We start from the raw sequence: 26,070 nt of genomic DNA, 5'->3' as shown, positions 1-26,070 counted from the left end.
CTCATTGAGTAGTCAGTAAATATCTTGCCATTCTCTCCTGGCCTGTAGTGTTAATATGGACAAGTCTGCTGCTTATCTTATGGGTTTTTTTCTGTAGGTGACTCTTTGTTTTTCTCTTTCAGCTTTCAGGATCCTTTCTTTATCCTTAATCCTTTTCATTCTCAATATGATGTGTCTTGGTGTCTTTAAGTCTGGGTTAATTCTGTTTGGGACCCTCTGGGCTTCTTGAACCTTTGTCTTTGATGTGGTCTATACTAGAGAAGTTCTCAGCTATTATGTCCTGAAGAATGCTTTCTTCCTCTCCTTCTTTTTCTTCCTCTGGTAAGCCAATAATGCCTATATTATTTCTTTTGAAGTCTTCCCATAGGCCTCTGTTGTTGTTTTCAATATCTCTTAATCTCTTTTTGTGATCTCTTACTTCTTTTTCAGTTGTCTCTAATTCGTCCTCGATCTTGCTAATTCTGTCTTCAGCCTCATTAATTCTATTCTCTCTCCACTCTACTGTTTTCTGGAGTTCATCTATTTTGTTATCCTGTTCTGATACTGTTTTAGTTTGTTCAGCTAGTTGTGTTCTTAGCTCAGCTATTTCAGCTTTCAGTTCTCTAATAACCTTGAGATAGTGTTTTCTTCTAGAGTCTCATTTGTTGTTTTTGCATTTCTGATGACAATTCTTTCAAACTCTTACTCCTGTTTTTGTTTCCTTAACAAGTGTTTGGATGTTAACATCACTATTTTGTGGTTCACCCTTTGGGGGGCTTTTAACTGGACTCTTGTCCTGGTTCATTTCTCCAATATTTCTTCTTGTTTGCTTAACATTTTATATAGTATGTTATGAGATCCCTCTCTCATTACCTTTCAAATTACTTATCACTCCTGCCTGGATTGACTTATGTCTAAATCAGTTCATTAAAGGGTTCATAGTTTTGGAAATTGACAGTTGTTTCAATATTATTTTAATCCCTGAGTTGGAGCCTAGTAGCTTAAAAGCCTCTTTTGTTCTTTTTCTTCCATGTCGGTTATGGGAGTCTGAGGGCTTTTAAACTATAAATAGGCTTCTTAGAGTTTAGTCCTTCACTGCTGACCAAGAGATAAAGCAGGGTGGGGCAGAGATAATCCAGTGGTTATGCAAAGAGACTCTTACAGCCCCACTGCTAGGCTACTGAGTTACAGATCTTCTCCTGAGTTTCTTGGTTGGTTCTCTGTCCCCTGGTGTCAGCACAGGCCCCCCCCTCTCTGCTGCAGCTTCTGAGTGCAGTAGCAGTGGAGACTCACAGTTGCATTTGGTGAGTCTCTCCTCCCTCCAGCCCTCTTTTTGTTGGTGAAACAGACTGGAGATGGTGTCTCAACTGGTAAACTGCTGGACTGTTACCAGCCACTTAATCTCTCCTAGGCTCCTCTCTGTCCACGAGGTACAGGTGTTTTCATTCATCGGTGATTTGTTGGGTTTCTGAATAGTTCAAGTTTAGTTTTGTTTCAGTCCCAGGTGGTCTCCTTTGAGATTCCTACTTGACCTGGGTGAGGAGAGGAGAGAAACACAGTTGCTGCTGCACTGTAGCCCTGCCTCTGGAAATCCTTTTTTTTTTTTTTTTAATTTGATGACTTTGCTTTTCATCAACAAAAATGACTATAGTGTGGGTACTTTTTGAACAGGGATTTTTTTTTTTAGTCTTTGTATCCCCCAAAGCTTATCATTTATTTATTAACTACTCAGTTAAAAATGTGTTGAGGACTGGGAAGAAAGCATAATGATTGTGTAGAAAGACTTTCATGCCTCAATCTCCAAGTCTCTGGGGCCACTGAAGAACAGAGTTCTACAGTTCTAGCCATGCTATGGTTAAAAAAGAAAAAAAAAAGGGAGTCAGGCCGTGGCACTGTGAGTTAAGTGCAGGTGGCTCAAAGCACAAGGGCTGACATAAGGATCTTGGTTTGAGCCCCTGGCTCTCCACCTGCAGGGGAGTCACTTCATAAGCGGTGAAGCAGGTCTGCAGGTGTCTATTTTTTCTCTCCTCCTCTCTGTCTTCCCCTACTTTCTCCATTTCTCTCTGTCCTATCCAACAACAACGACATCAATAACTACAATAGAAAACAACAAAGGCAACACAATGAAAATTAAAAAAGAAGGGCTTTAAAAAAAGTATGGAATGAATGACAGTAGCAACTGTTTGTTGAGTACTTATTAATTACTGGATTTAAGGCTGCGTGTTTATACCAGCTAGAGTAAGGCAGGGTCAGTTGGCACTAAAAGTAATACTGAAAAGCCCAAGTCAGCCAAACAACTAGGAAACTAAACTATCTGAAGCAGAGCTAGAGCTAGAGCAACTATGGAACTTCAGTTTACCAGCAGCTAGTGACTAACAGCCAATCTCTTCTAAACTCCTACAGCAGGATAATTCTGCTGTAGTGATTTTCTGCCTATATAGTTATTATTCGCAGATGCTAAAGTCCAAAAAGCAATTTACTAACTGAGCTTCTGTCACTTCCTTGGGCAGGGCCTCACCAATTAAGAGGGGTCTTTCTCCTGCTGGTAAGGCAATAACAACAGACAGACTATTCTTTACTATTAGCTTATTAATCCTCTCAGATAATTAACACATTGAGTACTGTTATCTCCACTATTTTAGATGATGATGTTTAGGATGTATTTCCTAAATGTTACACGATGAGCATAAAAAAATAAAGATTGTGTAGAATATGTTCTCAACATGCTTTCAATATTTAATATTCTAGTAATAATCTGTAGCAGCCATAACCTAGTAGAACTCATTTTTTTCTTTTTTTAAATTAGAATTTCTGGGAATGTTCCTACTGTCTCCTTTGACATTCTGTGGATCTGTTTTACTTTTTATTACAATTGAACCCAAAGTAGGGAGAAAAATAGACACAGCTAGAAGTATGCTGCAATGTAGACATATAAAAATAAGATTGCCTGGTAAAGTCAAGGACTAACACATTGGTCAACAATATTGTATTGATTTTGGCTGAAGGAAAAGCAGCCTTTAGGTATTAGATAGGATGCAAGGGAGAAAAATGCCTTGATTTATTTAAAGATTCAGAACAAGAGTATCATGCATGAAGAGCAGAGATCTTTATTTTGTGAATAGTTTAATAGCTATTCCTTTTTTATTTAAATAAATACATTTTTATCAGGTGTTCTTAGACTAGATCTTCAGATATATACCCTATATGATTCTAAAGTCTGTTCTCTTACTAGCTCTTGTCTTGCTTGGTGTTGGTGGAACATATTTAAATGTTTCAAGTTTATTAGGTGAATGAAGCAGGATCTTCAGGGAGGAATGAACAATTCAGATTGCTGATTTTTTTTTTCTCAGACTGGTAGTTATTAGTTGATTATCTCATCTGTTTCTATGGTATACCATCCTCTTACACCAATACTACTAATAGAAATACTATATAAACCACAATGGCAACTAATGTATGTAATTTTAACCTTCCTAATAGCCACAGTAAGAAAAATAGAAGTGGATAAAATTAAGCTTAGTGATTAATTCAGGGATCTTCTAGGGATAACTTGTTCCTTTTTTTTTGTTTTTAAATAGGACAGAGAGAAATTGAGAGTGGAGGGGAAGATCTAGAAGGGGCGAGAAATACAGATACTTGCAGATCTGCTTCACTGCTGGTGAAGCAACCCCCAGGCAGGTGGGGAGCTGGAGGCTGGAACCAGGATCCTTGTGTGGGTCCTTGCACTTTGTACTATATGTGCTTAATCCGATGTGTCACCACCTGCCCCCTAAACTTAGTGATATATATGTAAAGTCACTAATTTTCAAAATGTCATCATTTTAAAAGAGATGCAATATAAAAACATCAATCTTTGCACTCTTTTCTCATGCTCAATACTCCAATCCCAGAACATATCTCACAGCTCATTTCCATTTAGACTAGCTGCATTTTAAGCGGTTGGCAGCTTCATCTGGATTGTGTCTGCCGACTTAAATAATGTAGCACAAGGTCTTCTATAAATGAGTATGAACTAGAATGGTGTCCTGGTAAGTGTGTATTTAATTTTTTTAGTTGTTTATCTCAAAGATCTTTGTTCTGCAGTGGCTGGATTCCTGGAGCTTTATGTACAGGAAGTACCTCGGTACCCAAATTTTGTTGTGCTTTCTCTGGATGCCTAAATAAAGCCAACAACATACGTTTCTGGAATGAAGCATGAGCGAGGTACTTACACAGCATTTCTGGAATGATAGTAATTCTCTTTTCACAAGTACAGTCATGTTTTCTTTGTTCCTTCTTGTTACCTTTACTTCCTTCTCCCTTCCTTCCTTCCTTCCTTCCTTCCTTCCTTCCTTCCTTCCTTCCTTCCTTCCTTCTTTCCTTCCTTCCTTCCTTCCTTTTTTTTTTTTGACAGTTCCACGAGTCAGCAATAGTTGACTCTTATCTTTAAACTTGGATGTGATTTTGGCAGTTTTATTTTGCCAAGAAAAAGACCTATTTGGTAGATGATTCAAAACTCAAGAGTACCTTCTTACATTCATACCAACTCTTGTGGGATTCATTAGACTTTTGCTGTTAGTTGAACAATGTTATTATTAAATGTACTGACATCATGGCAACCATGTTTTCAGAGAGCTATGGATTTACATATGTGCCTTACTTTCACTTGCTATGGATAAGAGAAGTAATTGTGCTTTCTTTTTTACAGGTAGAAAAAATGAAACTTGGGAACTGTCCATGACCAATTCTGTCTCAGAGTGAATCAGTAGCCAATTGCTAGGGGGCTTTTTTTTTTTCTGTTAGTTTGACTTCCTTTTTAATTAGTCTTTCAACTTCTGAGTCAAGCATAGTTTATTCCAAGGTGTAGGCTGCAAATAAATAGAAAGTGGATTTTTTTTTTTAGGCTTTTGATTTTATGTGTAGATGTGAGTTGGGGACAGTATCAGGATTGTGTTTTGTTCCAAATAACAGAAAATGTAGTAATGGAGATTTGAATAAAGAAGTTTCTCTGCTCCAGGCTGTGAGCTACTTCAAGTTATGAATCTTTAATTGACAATGAGGAGATCATAGGGTCCTTCTCTCTCTCTGCTCTGCCTTTCTTTGTGTATAGCACACCTCATGTATGCACTTTGGGCAGGAAAAAGATAGAATGACAAATACATAAAGGGTAGAGAGGGATCATTAAGTAACAAGACTTTGCATTTCAAGTTTTTTTTTCTTTTTATTCAGGAAGGGTTACCTAGTCTATGGGTTTCTACCAACATTTCAGGGGTTGGAAGTATGTCACAGGGTCAGTCCTTGCTGGAAAGTAATATTAAATTTAATGGTTTTAGTTCACTATACTTCAAATTATAAAGGCTCAAGAAAAAGAGGATAGGTTTTGGACATACACCTATCAAGCACTGTCAGAGAAAAAGAACAAGTGTTTTTTTTCTTTCTCATTCTTTATTTAGTTTCTTCTTCTTCTCCTCCTCTTTTTCTCCTTCTCTCTCTCCTTTCTTTTCCTTCCTTCCTTCCTTCCTTTCTTTCTTTCTTTCTTTCTTTCTTTCTTTCTTTCTTTCTTTCTTTCTTCCTTATAAGCTCTCACTTATAGTAGCACCTGGGACCTCAGAGTTTTAGGCATGAAAATATTTTTGCATAACCATTATGTTGTCTCCACAACCTAACAACTATATTCATTTGTGATTAAGCAATCTTCACTCTGGAACATGGGCTTCCAAAGAACACTTCTTCCTGGGTCCATATATTAAGTTCTTTGTAGCTTTAAGTTAGATTTAAATCAGTCAGGTATACCATTGTTAATATCTTGGGTTTTTATTTGTTATTGTTATTGTTTTTCTTTTATTTATTTTTCCTTTTTTATTTCTTTCTTGGAAGATTAATGTTTTACAGCTGACAGTAAATACAATAATTTGTACATACATAGCATTTATCAGTTTTCCACACAACAATACAACCCCTGCTAGGGCCTCTGCTATCCTGTTCCAGGAATATCTTAGTTTTGACCAATGTGTCATGGTTATATCAAAATTGGATGGACGGTGAATGAGAACTGTCTGTGTTATCGTTGCTGCTTTCTATATCTAAAATTATTCTAAAATGTAAAGGTTATTGAAAAAATTGTAGCTGGCTATATAACTCACTTGAATAGTAGACTGTTTTAGCATGCGTGCAATCCAGGCTCAAGCCTGGTCCCTACTACAATGAAGGAAGTTTTGATGCTGTGGTCTCTCTATCTGCCTCTTTTTTTCCCTTCCTTCCTTCCTTCCTTCCTTCCTTCCTTCCTTCCTTCCTTCCTTCCTTCCTTCCTTCCTTCCTTCCTTCCTTTCTCTCTCTCTTTCTTTCTGGACAGAGAGAAATTGAGGGGGGGAGGAGAATATAGATAGGGAGAGAGAAAGAGAAAGACAACTGCAGACCTGCTTCACTATTTGTGAAGTGACCCCCTGTATTTGGGGAGCTGGGGCCTTGAGCCAGGATCCTTGCATGGGTCCTTGCACTTTGTACTATGTGTGCTTAACCTGGTGCACCACTGCCCTTAGCCCCTTAGTCTCCCCCTGCCACCACCTTTTTTTTTTTTTTTTTTTGCTTAAGAGAAGGTAACTACACATATAAACAATAATTAAAATTTACAGTGTAAGAAAATCCATTAAATATCACAATTTATCTCCTCCTTTTATGGATGTCTACTTCTTCATCCTTTGAGCTTTCTAGTCTTTTTCATTCTCATAATGGATATTTGATGATCTATTATATGGCAAAGTACTTTGTTAAAGAAGTAAGCTTTCTGGGAATAGTAAGAAAATGTCATCCAGGAATGAGATTTGGTAGACCTCCACACACAGTGGTTCCTGAGTAGGATTCCGTTCCTGTCTAATGTTATAGTGGGTGTCCTCTGTGTTGTTTGCCTTAATGAATTTATCTGGTTTAGATAGGATACTATTTCCTTTGTGCTCCCAACTCCTGTATAGTTGCTTTGAGATCTTTTCCTAACATTGACTGTTTCTGAAAGGCTTGTACTTTGGAGATGTTTCCCATGACACTCACATCCTGAACACTCAATTGAGAACCTACCTATGGTTAAATGAGTGTCTTTATATACCAGAAACTCTACTAGACCTTTTGCCTATGTCTGATCATTGTTCATTCAACTCACTTTATAGATGAAAAAGAAAGGAAGTCAGGGCCATTAAATAATTTAATAAATATTGAAACTAGCATTCAATCCAGGGCCATCTGAGGCCAGAGGGATGTTTTCTGTACTATCATCAAGTTCTTTTAATAACCAACTCTAGGTTATAAACAGTTTGTCCTGGTGGAGGATTTTGTAGAAAATGTGCCCAGCCAAAATGCCTCAGTAACCTGGAGACAAAAATAACTGAGGAGAAAGCAGACTCTGTTTTCTTATGTTGAAATACTTATCTGTCTCACTTAGTAATGTCAGATCTTTATTTTTATTTTTTTTAACTTTCCTTATTGGGGGAATAATGTTTTACAGTCGCCAATGAAATCACCACTTTTACTCTGAAAATGTCCAGTAGTTCTAGTTTATCTATCTCTTCATTTAGTTCCCTCATTTCTTTATTGATTTTCTGTCTGGATGATCTTTCAAGTTGAGAGAGTGGGGTGTTGAAGTCCCCTACTATTATTGTGTTGCTGTTAATATATTGCTGTAGCTCTTCCAGTAGATGTTGGATGGATTTAGATGGCCTCTCCTTGGATGCACAGATATTGATAATCATGAAGTCCTCTTGATTGATTGGTCCTCTGAGAATTAAGTAATATTCGTACCTATATTTTTAAATTTTATTTATTTTAAGGATCTATCATGTCATATATGAGCATAGCTGTTCCTGCCCCCCCCCCCTTTTTGTGGTCCATTGGCTTCTATGGTAGTTTTCTATCCTTTCACTTTGAATCTGTGTTTGTCTTGTTGAGTTAGGTGGGATTCCTGCAGACAATGTATGGTTGGGTTGTGTTTTCTGATCCATCTTCCTACTGTGTGCCTTTTAATAGGTGAATTCAGGCCATTAACATTCATTGATAGCATAGATTGAAGATAATTTAATGTCATTCTTATAGATTTTTAGAGTGTTCTGATTTATGGAATGTTTATGGTGGTCTGATTGTTTAAAGGAAACCTTTCAGAATTTCTTTCAGGGGAGGCTTGGTGATAGTTGATGCTTTCAACTGTTGCTTGTCTGAGAAGATATTTATGCCTCCATCTAGTCTGAATGACTGTCTAGCAGGATACAGTAGACTTGGTTGAAAGCCTTTCTTATTGAGCACTTGAAAATTATCTTGGGGGTCAGGCAGTGGCGCAGTGGCTTAAGCACATGTGGTGCAAAGTGCAAGGACTGGCGTAAGGATCCTGGTTCAAGCCCCTGGCTCCCCACCTGCAGGGGAGTCCCTTCACAGGTGGTGAAGCAGTTCTGCAGGTGTCTGTCTTTCTCTCCCCCTCTCTGTCTTCCCCTCCTCTCTCCATTTCTCTCTGTCCTATCCAACAATGAAGACAGACAACAATAATTATTACAACAATAAAGCAACAAGGGAAACAAAAGGGAATAAATAAATAAATTTAAAAAAACTTTAAAAAAAAAAGAAAATTATCTTGTCCTTCTCTTCTGGTCTCTAGTGTAATATCAGATCTTTAAATGGGAGACAGTCAAGTGAGAATAAGGGATAGAGCTCAGTATTTTTATTTTTTATCTTTTAGTTTTTAACTGGGGGTCCTTGAACAAGTTTGCCTCATCTGTAGGTAAAGTTAGGGGCTGGGTGGTGGCAGACCTGGTTAGGTGCACATGCTATCATGCACCAGGACCTGCATAAGGACCCACGTGTGAGCCTCCTGCAGTGGGGACACTTCATGAATGGTGAAGCAGGTCTGCAGGTTTCTCTCTTTCTCTTGCTATCTGTCCCTCCCCTCTCATTCTCCTCTATCCTATTGAATAAAATAGAATGAAAAAAAGGGGAAAAATGGTCACTAGGAACAGTGGATTCTTAGTGCAGTCATGCAGCTTCAGTGATAGCCCTGGAGTTGGTAATAATAATATAACATAGGAAACATTGAAACTTCCAGAGTACTGCTATGATAATGAAATAATATAATTTTGCAATTTTCTTAGGACATAGCCAAATTGTCAAATTGTTAGTTTATTTTTACTGTCATTGATATTATCATCAGTATACTCTCCATAGTTAGGTATATTCAACCAGGCAAATGATCTTCTGGCCTTTACAATGTTTACAAGGTGTTTTTTTTGTTTTTGTTTTTTTTAGATTTGAGATTTGTTTTAATTTTTATTTTATTTTTACTAGGTTTTGCCTGAGCCTTACATCTAACATGCAGGTGGACCCAGGTTATTGTCTGAGGATATGGTGTCATAGTTAGAAAAAGGACTAGAAAGGTGCATCAGGGAAGAGAGTACCTCCCAAATATGGGGAAAGTATATAAATATTGTTAATTATAAACCCCACCGGTTTTATCTGGGGTCCATATTCCACATAGGAGCCTATGTAACATCCCTGCATCCCTGTAAGTCTGAGCTCTCATTCTGTGGTCACAGCTAGGAACAGTCCAGGCTGCACTCATTTCAGGACCCATCTTCCTCAGGTAGTAGGTAGAGTACGTTCTTCAACCTCCCATCAGCGAGTGGAACATTCCCTACCATTATTGATCCACATTGAGGGCAAGGTCCTATGGGGATGGCTGAATGGCTGAGAAAGCTGTGGTATATTTACACAGTGGAATACTATGCAGCTAATAAGAACAATGTACTCGCCTTCTCTGACCCATCTTTGATGGAGCTAGAAGGAATTATGTTAAGTGAGCTAAGTCAGAAAGACAAAGACGAGTATGGGATGATCCCACTCATAAACAGAAGTTGAGAAAGAACAGAAAGGGAAACTCAAAAAAGAATATGACTGAGTTTGGAGTAGGGTACCAAAGTAAAAATGTCTGGGTGGAGGGTGAGGGTAGATGTTCAACTTCATGGAACGGGGGGCAGGGGGAGGGAAGAGAGAGGGACACAAACCTTGTGGGAATGGTGTTAATATACACTCCTATTAACTTACAATCTCAAAAATAACTGTTTAATTAATATGAGAGGGGAAAGTGGATTGAATGTCTCAAACTTTTTGATGCATAGACCTTAGGCTGAGTATATGTTCCTTCAGTCTAAGCACTTAAGACTTCAAAATGGAAATCAGATTGAATTTTAACAGTGGGCTCAAATTGTTAATACATTTATAATAATGACTTCTTCTTTGAAATATTAAATCTCCTAAAAAATTAGACCAGGGGAAATAGAAGCAACTGGTGGCATTACTTTATAAGATACAGCTATAAATAAATAGCGTAAAAGGTCATAAATTATGGTGAGATCTTGTATCATACAGCAAAAAGGCCAACAGTCATATGAAAAATTGCTCTAGGTAACTGTCAGAGAAATGCAAATAAAGACAACAATGAGTTAACACTTCACCCCTGTGAGTATGTCATACATCAAAAATGACAGCTTCAACAAATGCTGGAGACCTTGTGGGGACAAAGGAACCCTTCTGCACTGTTGGTGGGAATGTAAATTTGTCCAACCCCTGTGGAGAGCAGCCTGGAGAACTCTCACAAGGCTAGAAATGGACCTTCCATATGACCCAGTAATACCTCTCCTAGGGAAATATCCTAAGGACTCAATCACACCCATCCAAAAAAGATATGTGTACACCTATGTTCATAGCAGCACAGTTCGTGATAGCCAAAACTTGGAAGCAACCCAGGTGCCCAACAACAGATGAATGGCTGAGAAAGTTGTGGTATATATACACAATGGAATACTACTCAGCTATTAAGAATAATGAGCCTGTTTCTGTCTTTCCCTAGTGGGCTAGGGCTCTGGGAAGGTGAGGTTCCAGGACACATTGGTGAGGTTGTCTGCCTCACCAGCCCCATTTTTGAACTTTTTTGCAATTACGATACAATCTAGTTTCTGAAAGAAAAGAAAACAAAAACCAAGTTTTATCCCTAAAAAAAACTATCCATTTTTCTGCATGCTATTGCTAACAACAAAAGTTCTAGTTTTCAGAATACTTCCAACTAAGATAAAGAACCTCAGAAATCTAGATAGTCACAGTGCTGTGTTTTGGTTTTCTTCTTTCCTACTACCTTTACCAAAGTTGCTTTAATCTTTTTTCCTCTTCTGTTTTCCATCCTCTCTTTCTCCCTTCAATCAAAGTAAATATAATTAATTTCATCTACTTGGATGAAAGTGAGGTGTTTTGTTTTAGTAATATCAGTTAGACTTTTCTTTCTAGAATAAATTTCCTGCTTTCATATCCTCTTCTTAATGTTGTCAGTGCCCAGGAAATAATTACTTTAGTTCTCTGATTCACTGTTATTATTGCCTTTGGAAAGGTTTTTAATCCAAGATCCTAGCACTGTCCTTATGTGGCATACATGCTTAAACACAATTGCTTTATGTTCTTGAATCAAAGGCTTTTGATATTCTGGGAAGCAGGGATATTTGCACTATTGCTTTCTTTAGCATGGTTTGAAATGGGCAAATGTGACGTAAGTATAGTTTCTATTTTCTTAGCCATTATCTTGTTAAAGTTAAACCTCAAGAGATGTTTTCCACCCAAATGTATGATTCCAAAGCATGATATTAATATTGTCAGTCTTGACAGCTTTTTGGATTATGCAGAAGACTAAGTGACATCATCTGCTTGGACTCTGCAAGACTGATCTGCAGGGGGCAGGGAGACAAAAAGAGTACAGATCCTTCTCTGAGCATGTGAAATAGCTGAGAGCTTCTGTCTTGCTGGAAAAATAATTGCAGCATGTTCATATGCAGCATGTCCTTGATTTTTTGAAATACTAAGCCTGAGGACTAGACTTGTCATCTCTTTATCCTTGATGTTTTTCAGTCCTTTCAGCAATGTTGATAGGGAATGGACAGACATTCTAGCAAGAGATGTAGGGATACCTAGGGTACTAGAAAGCTAAAGAGAGGAAATGAGGGAGTTGGGCGGTAGTGCAGCGGGTTAAGCTCAGGTGGCGCAGAGCTCAAGGACCTGCATAAGGATCCTGGTGGCACAAAGCTCAAGGACATGCGTAAGGATCCCGGTTCGAACCCTGGCTCCCCACCTGCAGGGGAGTCGCTTCACAAGTGGTGAAGCAGGTCTGCAGGAGTCTATCTTTCTCTCCCACTCTCTGTCTTCCCTCCTCTCTCCATTTCTCTCTGTCCTATCCAACAATGACAACAACAATAATAATTACAACAATAAAACAACAAGGACAACAAATGGGAGTAAATAAATTAATTAATTAAAAATATTTTTTTAAAAAGAGAGGAAATGAATGAGTGGTGGCATGGGGTGCTCTCCTGAGTGACTCAATCATCCTTCACAAAAGTGCCTTCCCCTCCCACACACACACATAATCCCTGATCCTTTTTCTCTCCACATCCTATCCTAGTTTCTTCTTCTAGCGTTTGCCCTTCTTCCGTAGCCAGTCAACAGCATCAGGTTGAGCCTGATGTAAAGTTTCGAGACCTCCTTTGAATCTGGAGAGGTGGCAGTCATTGACTATGTGGGTCATAGTCTGTCTGTAGCCGCAGGGGCAGTTCGGGTCCTATCCTAGTGAAGAGGAGAGTCACCACCTATGCTGCAGTGGAGTGGAGTGCTTAAATGTTGGTGATTCTGACAGCTAACGAGGGCTGTGTGTCTTAAGCTTCCCTTGACATCCTTTTAGATTTGGCACAGTTGCAGTTGTATTCTTGCCCCCTCTCAGTCTCATACTTGCTGAGCTCTTTTTTTCTCATTATGATAGTCATTATCCTAATTTCCTCTCCTCTCATTCTCTGTTTAGGCCCTCTTTTTTATTGATTTATTAATGAGCAAAGAGACCATGGGATAAGAGGGGTATAATTCTATACAATTCCCACCACCAGAGTTCCATATCCCATCCCCTCCATTGGAAGCTTTCCTGTTCTTTATCCCTCTGGGAGTATGGACCCAGGATCATTATGGAGTGCAGAAAGTGGAAGGTCTGGCTTCTATAATTGCTTTTCCATTGGACATGGGCATTGGTAATTCAACCCATGCTCCCAGCCTGTTTTTATCTTTCCTTAGTGGGGCAGGGCTCTAGATAGGTGGGGTTCCATTGGTAAGGTCTTCTGCCCAGGGAAGTCAGGTTGGCATCATGGTAGCATCTGCAACCTGATGATTGAAAAAGCACTAGATATAAACAAGAACCAATTGTTTAATAATCAGGAATCTAGAGGTAAGACTATAGCAGATGAAATTTGGGGTCTCCATTTTGGAAAAGGCTAATAGGTCTATTTTAGGTATATTCCAAGGGCCCATGACTTGACTACTTTCTGCCTGTACCTGACAGCTAATACGCAGGTGGGCTAAAGGTATTATCTGGGGAGATAGTGTCAGAGTTGGAAACAGGACTAGAAAACTGGATCAGGGCAGAGAGTAGCTCCAAAATATGAGAAATGTATATAAATAATGTTAACTGTAAACCCTATTGATTTGATCTGGGGCCCATATTCAGCACAGGAGCCTATGTAACCTCTGCTCCCTGTAGGTCTAAGCTTGCATTCTGTGTTCTAGCTAGGAACATTCCAGACTACACTCATTGCAGGACCCATCTTCTTCTAATGGCGGAGTATGTTAACCCAACCTCCCTTTGGAGAATGGGGCTGTCCCTATCATTGTTGATACACAATGATGGCAAGGTCCTGTAGAGACTCACAAGAAGGTTCACTATGTTGTTCCTGATGGAGATGACCCGTGACAGTGGAGATAGGGATTTGTTAGAGGTCTAGGGAATCCCAGTATTCCCTGACTAGGTAAGCCGTTGTTTTACTCTATTAAATTGCTTCTGTGATCCCAAATTGAAGACAATGCTTCACAAATTCTTGATGTTCTTTTCTTCTTTAACAGAGGATATCTGCTTATTCTCTTCTTTTCTCTCACACTGAATAATTATTTCACTTATCTCATAATGCTTTATGTATTATGTCATTTTCTAGCAAACATTCAAGGATGTATGAATTGATATGACTTTCCTCCCTCTGACTAGATAAGTGGCCTAAAATGTCTTTTATATTCAGTGGAACTTGTAGGACTCAAATGGCAAGTTTTTACATTCATATTTACACTATATGTGTGAGTGGAGCAGAAGCCAGTTTCCCTCTTTAGATAATAAGACTTTATTTCTTTATTCAACTTATCTTAGTAATTTTTTTTTTGTCTCCAGGGTTACCACTTGGGGCTCAATGCCTGCACTACAAATCCACCACTCCCGTCACCATTTTTCCCTTTTTTAAAAATTGCCTAGGACAGAGATAAATTGAGAGAAGAGGGGGAGATAGAGAGGGAGAGAAAGATAGACACCTGCAGACCTGCTTTGTCACTCATGAAGTGACTCCCCTGCAGGTGGGGAGCAGGGGCTTGACCCAGGTCCTTGCTCTTAGTATTATGTGTGCTTACCTGGGTATTCTACTGCCCAGCCCCCAATCATCCCAATAATTTGTGAAGAAAATATATCTATATTATTTTTAAAAGAATGTTTTCTGTGCCACAGTACTTTGTTATTTTTGATGATCACATGCATTTCTTTCATGCTTTCTGAAAAGTAAAGGCACAATGATAAAATTCTGTTTTGTTTTAACAAATATCAATGACTTGGTAGGTTCAGTTCTTCTAGGGCCCTTGCTTTCTTATGCAATATGATCTTCTATATTTACCTTGCTTCATCATTCTTTCATGTCTGTTTTTCCCTCCTATTTTATGTTCCGCTTAATATCTCACTGAGCCAAGACCCTAGAGAATTCCACTAATGCAAAAGGGAAGAGACTTGGAAGTCCCAGAAATTATAAACTGGTGAGATAGTAATTGTCAGTTTTCAACTACAAACTGTTTCTTCTTTTATGTTTTAGGAGGGACGTAATGGTTTGCAAGAATTGTCAAATATTGTTAATTTCTTCTCTTTCCATGGTACAAACTGCAAGAGTACAACTAGAATCTCAGATACTGAATGTAAGATTTTGAGCACTGCCTTTTTTATTTCTTCCTGTTTAGAGATTAATATTCTCAAAACACAAGGAATAACATTGTTAAACTGTACATATCAGCATAGTTGCTAGAACATAAACATTTTGTAATCTGGGATCTGAGAGGTGAAGACTTGAAACCTCAGTATTTAGAGATACCAATCATTGTTTTCCTCTTTGATTTTACTTTCTTTTAAAATGTCTCTCCAGATCATAGATTCTTTTGTTGTTGTTTAATAAAGAACAATTTGACCTGATAGCAAAAAAATGAGTTTTGTGTCTAATATGGAGAATGTCCTGTCAAAGTGTAGAAATAATTGATTTTTTCCTTTCTCCACCCCCCCCATTTAAATTTTTTTCCATAGCACTCCTCAGCTCTGGCTTATGGTGGTGCAGGGGATTGAACCTGGGGTCTGGGGACCTTAGGCATGAGTGTCTGTTTGCATACCCATTATGCTATCTCCCTTGCTTATTTTTCCTTTCTAGGATAAAAAAAAACAACAACTATGAATTACTTAGCTTTTGCTTATTTCTTGAGATTCCACATGTTGTTTTTGGCAAGTATGGCTAGAGTATAAAATTGAAATTATAAACAGTTCTTAATAGACTCCTGAGTTACAAATTGTTACGTAGAATTGTGTGAATGCAGTAAGTTAGCCACAAGTCGGCAGTTTATGTAGTATTATTTCAGTTACTTTTTGTAATGCTGTGCTTTGAATATGAATCATATTTTAGTTGTCCATGAGAACTCAAACAAGTACTACTTCTCAAAGAAGTAGGTGAAAGTAGTAATTTGGAATTCAGACTCTGGAATCAAGACATTGTAGTTTTGTTCCTACCTCTGTTATTTATTGTAGCTTCTGTGAGCTTCAGTCTCTTCATTAAAAACAATGATAATAAAATAATATATCTAAGACAGTTGTTGTAATTAAAGGGACTAATACATATAAAGCACTTTAATACTTGGATTAATAAAAATGTTATATGATGATTTGCTATTCTAATTTATTATTTTGGATTAGCAGACTGATGTGATTACGTCTTCCTTGTTAATATCATTTTTACTGCTGATTTTAAAATGGTTTACAAGATTATAAGATTACGGGGTATAGTTTCACACCTCAACCACCACCTAAGTTCTAACTTCATAGTGAACAGTTCTCACAAAGTCTTATGGACAGTTTGGCTACTTCTTTTTATGTTTTTTTTCAAGTTTATGTGTTTATTTTTAAAAACTTTTTATATATCTATTAATGAAAGACAGAAAGAGAGAGAGAGAGAGAGAGAGAGAGAGGGAATCAGATATCACTCTGATACATGTACTGCCTGGGATTGAACTTTTGACCTCATGTCTGAGTGTCAAATGCTTTATCCACTGAACCACCTCTTGGACCATCAAGTTTATGTGTTTCAATTCCCTGTATTCCACATATGTCTTTCACCTCCTTATTTACCTCTCTAAACACAATCATCTTCTATTCCATCCATTTTGTCCCAAAGGATGAAATACCAACTTTTTAAATTGTGGAGTGCTATTCAGCTGAATATATATCCTGTAACATTTATTTATTTATTTATTTATTTATTTATTTATTATGTGTGTTTTTTCTTACCAGAGCACTGCTCAGCTCAGCCATATGGTGGTGTTGTGGATTGGACTTAAAAACTTTGGTGCCTCAGGCATGAAAGTCTTTTTGCAAAACCAGTATGCTATCTCTCTAGCCCTTTGTAACTTCTTTATATCCAATTGTTACCTGTTGATGGGCATATCCAGTTGTTTCTACTCTTTGGTTATTATGAACTTAATGTAGCTACAGACATAATGTAGCTAGAGACATAAAGGTGCATATCTCTCTGAGTTACTATTTTCCCTTGTTTGGGATACATGCCTAGGAGTAGTATTATGGTATTATAAGGCATTTTATTCTTATTTGTTTATGGACTGTCCATACTACTTTCTATGGGGTCTTGACAGTTTGTATTTCCATTAACAGTGTAATAGAGCTCCTTTTTCTCTACATTGTTACCAAAGCTTACTATTTCCTGTTCTGTTGGTGCAGACCATTCTCATAGGTATGAGGTAGAAGAATCTCAGTGTCTAGTAATTGGCATTAAACATATGTCAAGAAATTCTGCAGCTGAATATAAGAAAACAAATAATCCAATTAAAAGTGGGCAAAAGGAGGCCAGGTGGTGACACACCTGGTTGAGCGCGTGTATTTCAATGCTCAAGGAACCGGGTTCAAGCCCCGGTACCCACCTGCGGGGGAAAGCTTTACGAGTGGTGAAGCAGGGCTGCAGGTGTCTCTCTGTCTCTCTCCCTCTCTTTCACCCCCTCCCTCTTGATTTATGGTTGTCTCTCTATCCAATAAATAAAGATAATGATAAAAGTTGAAAAAAAAACTTTTAAAAAAGTGGGCAAAAGATCTGCAGACACTTTTCTTTTTTAAATTTCTTTTTGGAGGAATTAATGTTTTACACTTGACAGTAAATACAATAGTTTGTACATGCATAACATTTTCCAGTTTTCCATATAACAATACAACCCCCACTAGGTCCTCTGTCATCCTTTTTGGACCTGTATTCTCCCCCCACTTCCCCACCCAAGAGTCTTTTACTTTAGTGCAAAATGCCAATTCCAGTTCAGGTTCTACTTGTGTTTTCTCTTCTGATCTTTTTTTTCAACTTCTGCCTGAGAGTGAGTTCATCCCATATTCATCCTTCTGTGTCGTATGCTTTACATTGGTTTGTTCTAGCCCTCCCCCGCCAAGAGAATTGGATCAGTCCAGTTAATTTCGCGGGCCCGCTTGGCCCCGCCCCAAGGAACCCCAACAGAGGGTTCCTGAGTTCGAGAGTTTCAGAGTTACAGAGTAAGAGAGAGTTCCACAGTGGAAGAATTGCAGAGTTCGAGAGTAAGAGACGGTTCCTGAGTTCGAGAGTAAGAGAGAGTGCTTGTGCCGCCGCAAAGAGACAGCAGAGTTCTGTTTGGTGATTAGTTGGTCTTAGTTTATGAATCGTTGTTCCTGAATAAAGAAATACAGCTTCCCTGCCCAGCCGTTGTCTCCGCGTCTCTGTTACCCGCCCGTGAAGCTAGCCTGCCCGGCCAGCTAGAGCTTAAAAATTTTAACAACACTTCTGTTTATGACTTATTTTACTTAACATGAATTTTTCAAGCTCCATCCAAGATGGGCTGAAAATGGTGAAGTCATCTTTTTTATAGCCAAGTAGTATTCCATTGTGTATATATACTATAGCTTGCTCAGCCACTCATATGTTGTTGGGCACCTGTGTTGCTTTTAGGTTTTGGCTATTGCAAATTGTGCTGCTAAGAACATATGTGTACACAGATATTTTTGCAAAGACACTTTTCTAAAGAAGACACACATACAGCCCACAAATGTATGAAAACATTCTCCACTTCATTTGTCACTAGAGAAATGCAGTTAGGCACTCACAAGTATAGGTTCTTCCTCAAGAATCATCTTTAAGTACATATTTACTATGTTTCACTCTTAAATGACTCCAGACTGTGTGATTACATTTATATAATATTTTCAAACTAAGAAAATTATTGAGATGGTAAACATATTGATAGTTGCTGAAAATTAGCAGTTTAGAGGAAGACTATAAAAGGACAGCATGAGGAAGTAATTTTATCATGATAGAACAGTTTCGTGTCTTCAGTGTATTAGTCACTATACAAATCTATGTATGTGATAGACATGCATGAGTGCAGGTAAGATCTAGTGAAATCTGAATTAAGTCTGCAGATTTATTTTACTAGTGTCAATATTCTGATCTAATGTTGGACTAATATGCCTATTTATATAAAATGGTACCATTGGGAGAATCTGGTTGAAGGATACACAGGAACCCTCTGTAATGTTACTGTTATTGTTGCTGATCCTCTTACACTACTTATTGAGATACAGTTCACTTAATTTGAAGTATATAGTTCATTGACTTTAGCAGATGTACAGATGTAGATAGTCAACACTATATTTAATTTTAAGCCATTTTCATCTTCTCTAAAGGCAACCTCACGCTTCAGCAAAAAAAATTTCCTAGCCATCTAGATTCTACTCTAGTCCTGACAAGTACCACTTAACTCTGTCTTTATAGATTTCCTTGTTCTAGATATCTCATATGACTAGAGCCATATAGCTTGCTTTTGTATTACTTTTGCAGATCTATAATTGATTCAAAATAAGGACTTGAAAATACATGGACATGTTGCTATGAGACAAATATTGTGTTGGGCACTAGGGTCACACTTAGCCCTGGGGTAAGGACAGGCAGTTTCTCCAGAGGAATCGGTTAGCAAACTTTTAAAGTATATAACACATGGAAAGAATCTAGGACCATGTGTCGATTGCAAACTCATGAGGTATGAGTTGAAATAAACTCCCTCTTAAGACTTTTGCCCTTGTTGGCTACAATCTTCTGGCTGTAATAGCCAGAGTGCCAGATAGTCATTATTGGTTGTTTCTTCTCTCCAGTGTCCAACAAGCACCCTTTTGTGGACAGCAATCTTCTCTACCAATTTAGAATGAATTTCCGTCGGAGGCGAAGGTTGATGGAACTGCTTAATGAGAAGTCCACCTCTTCCCAGGAAACTCATGATAGTCCCTTCTGCCTGAGGAAGCAGAGTCATGACAATCGGAAATCTACCAGCTTTATGTCAGGTATGTTAGTGTCGTTGTTTATTGCATCACAATGATTGTTGAGAAATAGCATAATAAGAGTGCACCTTTGTGAAATTCTGTGCTCCAGAAAATTTGTATTTATTTATAACCAAGAAGTTTAACCAACCCCTAACCCCAGAAGTCACACATACAACCAAATTCTTCCTGAGCAGTCATGAATCTTATTTATTTAATTGTATTTGATTTCTAGAGGACTTTCCAGGTTGCTTTTCTCACTTTTCTCTTGTAAATAGTTCTTTTTTAAAAATTATATTATTGTTTTATTTCCTGGATAGAGACAGAGAGAAATTGAGGGAGGGGATAGGGATGTAGAGCAACACTTCTCCATCTCTTGTGAAGCTTCCCCACTTGCAGGTGAAGACTAAGGGCTTGAATCTGGGTCCTTGTGTATGGTAGTGCATGCTTAAATAGGTGCCTTACCACCTGGCCCCTATAAACAGTTCTTTTAAAAAATTGTTTATCTAGTGGGGAGGAGGAGATAGGAAAGGAGACAGAACGATACCTGCAGCACTGCGTCACCACTTGTGAAGCTTTCCCCCTGCAAGTGGGAACCAGGGGCTTGAACTTAGGTCTGTACTAGCACTGTAGTGTGTATGCTCAACCAGGTATACCACTGCCTGGCCCCATATAAACAGTTCTTTTAAATTATTTTCTTTAAGTCTTTATTAATTCATTGGATAGACACGGCCAGAAATTGAGAGGGAAGGGGTGATAGAGAGGGAGAGAGACAGAGAGATGCCTGCAGCACTGTTTCACCACTTGTGAAGCTTTCCCCCTGCAGGTGGGGACCAGGGACTCAAATCTGGATCCTTGTGCACTCTAAGATGTACGCTCAAACAGGTACACCACCACCTGGCCCTTTAAAAATTTTTTATTATCTTTATTTATTATTGGATAGAGACAGCCAGAAATCAAAAGGGAAGAGAGTGATAGAGAGGAAGAGAGATACCTGCAACACTGCTTCACCACTTGCAAAGCTTTCCCTCTGCATGTGTGGACTGGGGGCTCGAATGCAGTGTAACCTGCACTCAACCAGGTACACCACCACCCAGCCCCATAAACAGTTCTTACATAATATTAATTATTCACTTTTAATCATGCCATTGTAAAACTATGCATTTTAAAGAGAAATAAGAACTTCTGAGGGCATGTACAACTCAAAGGGAACTGATTATCAATTCATCATGAATGGGTGATCCAGAATAAAGCCAAATTATAAAGAAAAAAACACAAAAGCTTATAACAACCAAAATCCAGGGCCACTTCTTTTAAGGCCAAGAATCCTATATTACAAAGAACTCTGACAAAAATTATTATGACTGATGTTCACAAACATACCCCTGCTTATCAGATAAAGTTGTCCTGATATGCTGTTCTTGTGTAAGAGGATGAGTTACTGAAAGGGAAATCTTCAGCTGTGAAAACTTGGCCTCAAATCATGGAACTGGCCAGTCTAAGATTTGGAAGTTCTGGGTTTAGCTTGTAACCCAGGGCAAAATGAAAACTTATGTCTTGGCTTTAAATAGGAAACAATGAGAAGAACACTTACAATTATACTACTGTGCTCCTGGCACTGAGCCAGACTTGGTTTCATGAATTCTTTTATTTTATTTTCTCAATGTCCAAAGAGGAAAAACTTTTATTATTCCCATTTTACAGGTGAAAGAACCAGGGCATAGAGCAACTATGTGGCTTACCCAAAGTTACACAGACAGAAAGTGGTAGACAAGAGCTGGATGTTGTGTCCATTCTGTGTTACTCTGCTGCTTGGTTATACTGTCCCCTCCACAGCCCCCTGTATTTTAGACTCCTCAAACACAGCTGAGATGGAAAAGAATCTGAACCCAGAGCTGCCTCAGGACAGTAAACACTAATCAAGGGTCAAGAGTCTAAGCCTATGTTTACTTGCATATTAATGTACCTCCCTTTATAGTTGAGGTCTTCTGCAAATTCAGAATAGCTTTTCATGTTGACACTGTTACTGAAGTTTATCTGTTTATGAAGTGGGTCTGATAGACCCGATGATGATGATGATGATGAGAAGGAAGATACATAGTTGTAGTCACCATAAAAGCCATATTGTGCTTCTTATATGCCAGGCATTAGGAGGAGTACACTGCCTTGCTTCTTTCACTTGACCACATACCTTGTTCTTTTCTTCCTATTGAGAACAGCAAACTGGCAGAAAGAACTGTATCAGAACATTGAGACTGCTATCTCACACTTTTAGAGACTGAATCTGTGCTCTGTATTTTAATCTCCTTCTGGAACAATGATTTAATATTAAACCAAAAGGCATTTATTATCACTGTAAACTTATTAAGAGTTGAGCCAGTGATTAATTTACATCCTAGCAAGAACCTCTCAGCATGGGCTTGGTCATTCTCACAAAAATATTTTTTGTCGCTGAGAACTTTCACATATAATCACTTACTCTTTACACCAATTCTATGAGATAGCCTTGTTTTTGATTTGCAGTTGGGGAAACTGAGGCTCAGAGAACTGGAAAGAAGGGCCACAGGTTGTATTGTTAGTAAGTGGCAGAGCTGCAGTGCAATTCCTTGCTTTTCTGACTCCAAGATCAGAAAGAGTTTGCCCAGCACATGTGGCTCATTTTGCTGTACCCACAGCTGAGAGCCATGTGCTCTGGGGAACCAAGACCACCATGCTCAGTGACTGTGTGTGTTCTGGCCCACACAGTTAGCCCCAGCAAGGAGATCAAGATTGTGTCTGCGGTGAGGAGAAGCAGCATGAGCAGTTGTGGCAGCAGTGGCTACTTCAGCAGCAGCCCCACCCTTAGCAGCAGCCCTCCTGTGCTCTGCAATCCCAAATCCGGTGAGTGACTGAAAGATGATACTGACCCTGACCCTGACCATGACTGTAGGGGTTTGGGCAGTTGCACAGGTATGTTTTCTTGAAAAGGATCTTTTAGAGAGAGATTTCCCAAAGATAGTTGAGGACTATCTGTCATTAATTGTTGTTAGAGTTCGGGGCTTCAGTAGACTGGGCTAGCTTTGCAGCGGTAGACAGAGACTCGCGGACACACAGCTGAGCAGAGAAGCTGTATTTCTTTATTCAGGAGCAACGATTCAAAAACTAATATAACCTAATCACCACACAGATCTGTCCTGCCTCTTTCTCCTCCAGCGGCAGTGGCAGGAACTCAGGAAGTATATATGATAGGGGGCAGAGAGAAGGGAGAAGTGCGAAAAGGCAAAGACTAAACCACAATCTCCCGGAGGTGGGGGGGGAGTGAGACCAAACCAATGTGAAGCATACCAACAATTAATAACTCTTAGCAGTGTGGAGCCAAACTTAGTGCCCAGTGAGGTTTTGAATAGCATGTCAGTGTTCTCAACAGAAAGGGAGACTGTGCTTCCTTAGAATGCAAATTATGCTAAGAACTATAAGGCTTCTGTATACCCCACCACCACCCACTCCAAGTATAATTGTGGAAAAGAACCTTGCTGGTGTTGAGTGTTTTGTAAGGGGGAGGGGCAGGTGGTAGGTAGTGCAGCAGGTTAAGTGTACATGGCACAAAGTGCAAGAACCAGGGTAAGAATCTCACTTCCAGCCCCACCAGCGGGGGGGGGGGGGGGGGGATCACTTCACAAGCAGTGAAGCAGGTCTGCAGGTATCTATCTTTCTGTCCCCCTCTGTCTTCCTCTCCTCTCTCTATTTCTCTCTGTCCTATCTAACAGCAACGGCAATAACAACAAGGGCAACAAAATGGGAAAAGGGATTCATAGTGTAGGCTTCAAGTCCCAGAGATAACTCTGGAGGCAAAAAAATAAAAGAGTGTTTTGTAGATACCTATCACAGAGAATGCAAAATTATACCCATATGTCAACAATGTATTATAAACCGTTATCTCCTAGTGAAGGGATTTGAAAAGAAAAGGATGGTTCCAAGACCCCTGAAGAAAAAAAACATGGATCGGTGCAAACCCAGTTATCCCTAGAACTGATTCTTAGTGCCTTGTTGTTTCAAATGTTATTCTATGGCCTTTACATTCCAGGTGAAAATTAAGTACAAAGATGGAGGGGGCAGGCGGTGGTGTACCTAGTTAAGTGTTCACATTAAAGTGTGCAAGGACCCAGGTTCAAGCCCTGGTCCTTGCCCACCTGCAGGGGCAAGCTTCATGAGTGGTGAAGCAGAGCTGCAGGTGTCTCTCTCCCTCTCTATCTTCCCCCTCCCTTCTCAATTTCTCTCTGTCTCTATCTAATAATAAATAAAAATATTTAAAGAGAGAGTATGAACTAGTATATGTTTTCCCAAGGGCTGTAAGGGAAAATGCCATAATCTAATGCAAGTGGGTATTTTTCTTTTTCTTTGTTTGTTTTTTTATTGCTCTAATAGTGGGTATGTTTCTTAGTGTAACTTTTATTCTCCCTCCTGGATAGTTAGCTCCAAGAATAAAATTGTAATCTGTAAGTGAATAAAAACACTTGTTTCTACATTACCCCTCACTGGAAGATCATTGAGCACCCATTATTACTAACTTTGTCAATAAATTGAGTATTGTTGGTAAAGTAAAATGAGAAATAAGATGTTTACTCTTAAAAGTAGGATTTTGAAATTTCATAGAAATGTAACAGATATCCTTAGAGTTAGAAACAAAAAACTTTCAGCAAAAAGCTAATTATGCTAACCCTGTTTTGTATATTTCTGGTTGAATGTTGGAGTACAGTGTGGAAACAGTGATAATTGAAAATATAGCCATCTTCCTTGAAGTTGGTTTTTTTTTATTTACTCTTTTTTCTTACTCTTTGGATCAAAATGAAAGATTTACAAAGATTCAGGTAGAAAAGGAAGGTTAGGCTCTCATTTACGGGATCTCTAACGAACATGAGTTGTCAGGACTGAAATGTGTGAGGTTTTTATAGTTGTTTTTGGTGATGGTTAACAGATTTTTGTTATTGTCACCTGGACTTTACTGCTCAGAATTGACTTTTTAAAATTTAAGATATAAAGAGAAAGACAGAGAGACAAAGGGATAGAGGGAAAGATACAGTGGTACTTGTACTGGGGGGAAGAGGGACCAGTGCTTGTTTTCCCAACATTAACATTTAAAAAATCCATTGCACATAATCTCAATAAATAATTGAGAATGATTTTCAGGGATTTTAAACTTTATTCGGGAAAATTGGGAACACTTATATTGCTAGGCTGAGAGAGACAGAGACAGAGAGAGGGAAAAACCCCAGAGCCCTCTTACTTACACGTTGATGGGCGTTCACCTAGGGTTGAGAGCCCAATGGACAGTGAGAGAACATTCACGTGTTAGGCCAAGGGGGGTGGGGGGAGAATGGAATGGAAAATTCATCACTGCTGCGTTTTTAGGCAATTGGCAGGTCAGGGATCGGCTGCTGTCTTTGCCATCACCAGGGGGTAATAACTGAGCTGATAAGCCAGGTGCTTTAGGAGGACAATAACCTCTGCCTTCCAGTCTTCCTCTAAGTCTTCTTTTCTATTTACTGAGATGGTGTAGCATGGGAGGAATCAGGCAGCACAGTAGCTGTGTTTGAATTTTAATTCCACTGCTCATTAGCTCTAAGACCTTGAACACAAACTATCTACCTTTTCTAAACTACTGTTTTCTCACTAATAGAGATGATGATCAGCCTAATTCATTAGCTCTAATATATTTAAATAGCCAATATAGTTCCTCAGTGAAGCTTTAGTATGTGGAATGTGCTTGGACAATGGGGCTGTAGGGCGTTAGCTCTTGAAACTGACTGTCAGGCTCCTGGAATATCATACTGCTGGAGTTGGTCTATTTTTTAAAATTTGACCTGTTGAATGCAAATCAGGATTTATTTATTTACTTTTAATTAACCTTTTCAAAATTTTTTTTTATTTGATAGGACAGAGTGGAAACATGAGGGAAAGATAGAGAGGAAGAGAGACAGAGAGACACTTGCAGCACTGCTTCACCACTCATGAAGTTTCCGCCCTGCAGATGGGATGTGGAGTTTTAAATCTGGATCCTTGCACCTGGTAACATGTGTGCTTAACTGAGTGTGCCACCACACAGCCCCACATATCACTATATAAAAGAGAAAATATGGAAACAAAAGAAAGTGGTCTTTTTCTTTACTAGAAAGTTTAATCTACTCCCTATCCTTACCTTTGACACTCTTACTTCATTTTACCTTTTAATGTCTTATTTCTATAGTTCTGTAAGTTAGGTGTGGAGATATATATATATATATATGTATATATGTATATATACATATATACATATATATATGTATGTATATTCTCCTATTGAGTTAGAAAATAAACAGTTAAACAGGGATCTTTGCTTCTTTTGTTCATCGTTATTCGGTAAATATGGGCTGAAT

At 38.7% G+C, this 26,070-nt stretch overlaps 1 protein-coding gene across 1 annotated transcript in view; it reads left to right on the top strand.

Moving 5' to 3' along the window:
- DEPTOR (DEP domain containing MTOR interacting protein) overlaps window positions 1–26,070 on the top strand; it is a 188,489-nt gene that overhangs the window by 85,552 nt on the left and 76,867 nt on the right. The window contains exons 5-6 of the mRNA XM_007526226.3: window positions 19,517–19,702; window positions 22,424–22,558. Of these exons, the coding sequence (XP_007526288.1) occupies window positions 19,517–19,702; window positions 22,424–22,558 (321 nt within the window). The remainder of the gene's footprint in view (window positions 1–19,516; window positions 19,703–22,423; window positions 22,559–26,070) is intronic.

This window comes from Erinaceus europaeus, chromosome 1 (assembly GCF_950295315.1).
Source record: "Erinaceus europaeus chromosome 1, mEriEur2.1, whole genome shotgun sequence".
Taxonomy (NCBI): domain Eukaryota; kingdom Metazoa; phylum Chordata; class Mammalia; order Eulipotyphla; family Erinaceidae; genus Erinaceus; species Erinaceus europaeus.
This window is presented reverse-complemented; position numbering and strand designations above follow the sequence as displayed.